The sequence below is a fragment of the Arachis ipaensis genome, chromosome B01, assembly GCF_000816755.2.
Source record: "Arachis ipaensis cultivar K30076 chromosome B01, Araip1.1, whole genome shotgun sequence".
NCBI lineage: Eukaryota > Viridiplantae > Streptophyta > Magnoliopsida > Fabales > Fabaceae > Arachis > Arachis ipaensis.
The window spans coordinates 350,365-350,770 of record NC_029785.2 but is presented as its reverse complement, the minus strand read 5'-3'; the positions used below and the strand labels follow the sequence as shown (position 1 = coordinate 350,770).

The following is a 406-nucleotide window of genomic DNA, read 5'->3' as shown; positions in this document are numbered from 1 at the left end:
CACCGTCTCCATAAATGCCACCATTGCCACCACCTCCACCAGTGCCGCCGTCTCCATGAAACCCACCACGTCCACCTCCTCCACCATCTCCGCCATCCCCAAATCTGCCTCCGCTGCCACCCCCTCCACCTCTTCCACCATTACCAAAATCTCCAGCATTTCCACCACCTCCACCATCACCACCATGTTTATGACCATCTCTGTGTAGATCTACACCAACAAAATCGTTGTTGGTTTCGTCTACAGTAAGGAGTGTTCTAGCGGAACAACATATTCCGAAACCCAAAATCACAAAGAAAACAAGTATGAGAATCTTTGAGGTTGCCATGGGAAAAAGTTTAAATTTTTGAAACCCCACGTTGATGTTATAGCCTTATTAGAACATGGGTATTTATAGCAAAAATTG

General features: G+C 46.3%; 1 protein-coding gene across 1 annotated transcript in view; it reads right to left on the bottom strand.

Annotated features, from left to right (window-relative positions):
- LOC107643955 (glycine-rich cell wall structural protein 1.0) overlaps nucleotides 1–373 on the bottom strand; it is a 7,088-nt gene extending 6,715 nt beyond the window's left edge. Inside the window, exon 1 of the mRNA XM_021105386.1 lies at nucleotides 4–373. Coding sequence (XP_020961045.1) covers nucleotides 4–328 — 325 coding nt within the window. The 5' untranslated portion in view covers nucleotides 329–373. The remainder of the gene's footprint in view (nucleotides 1–3) is intronic.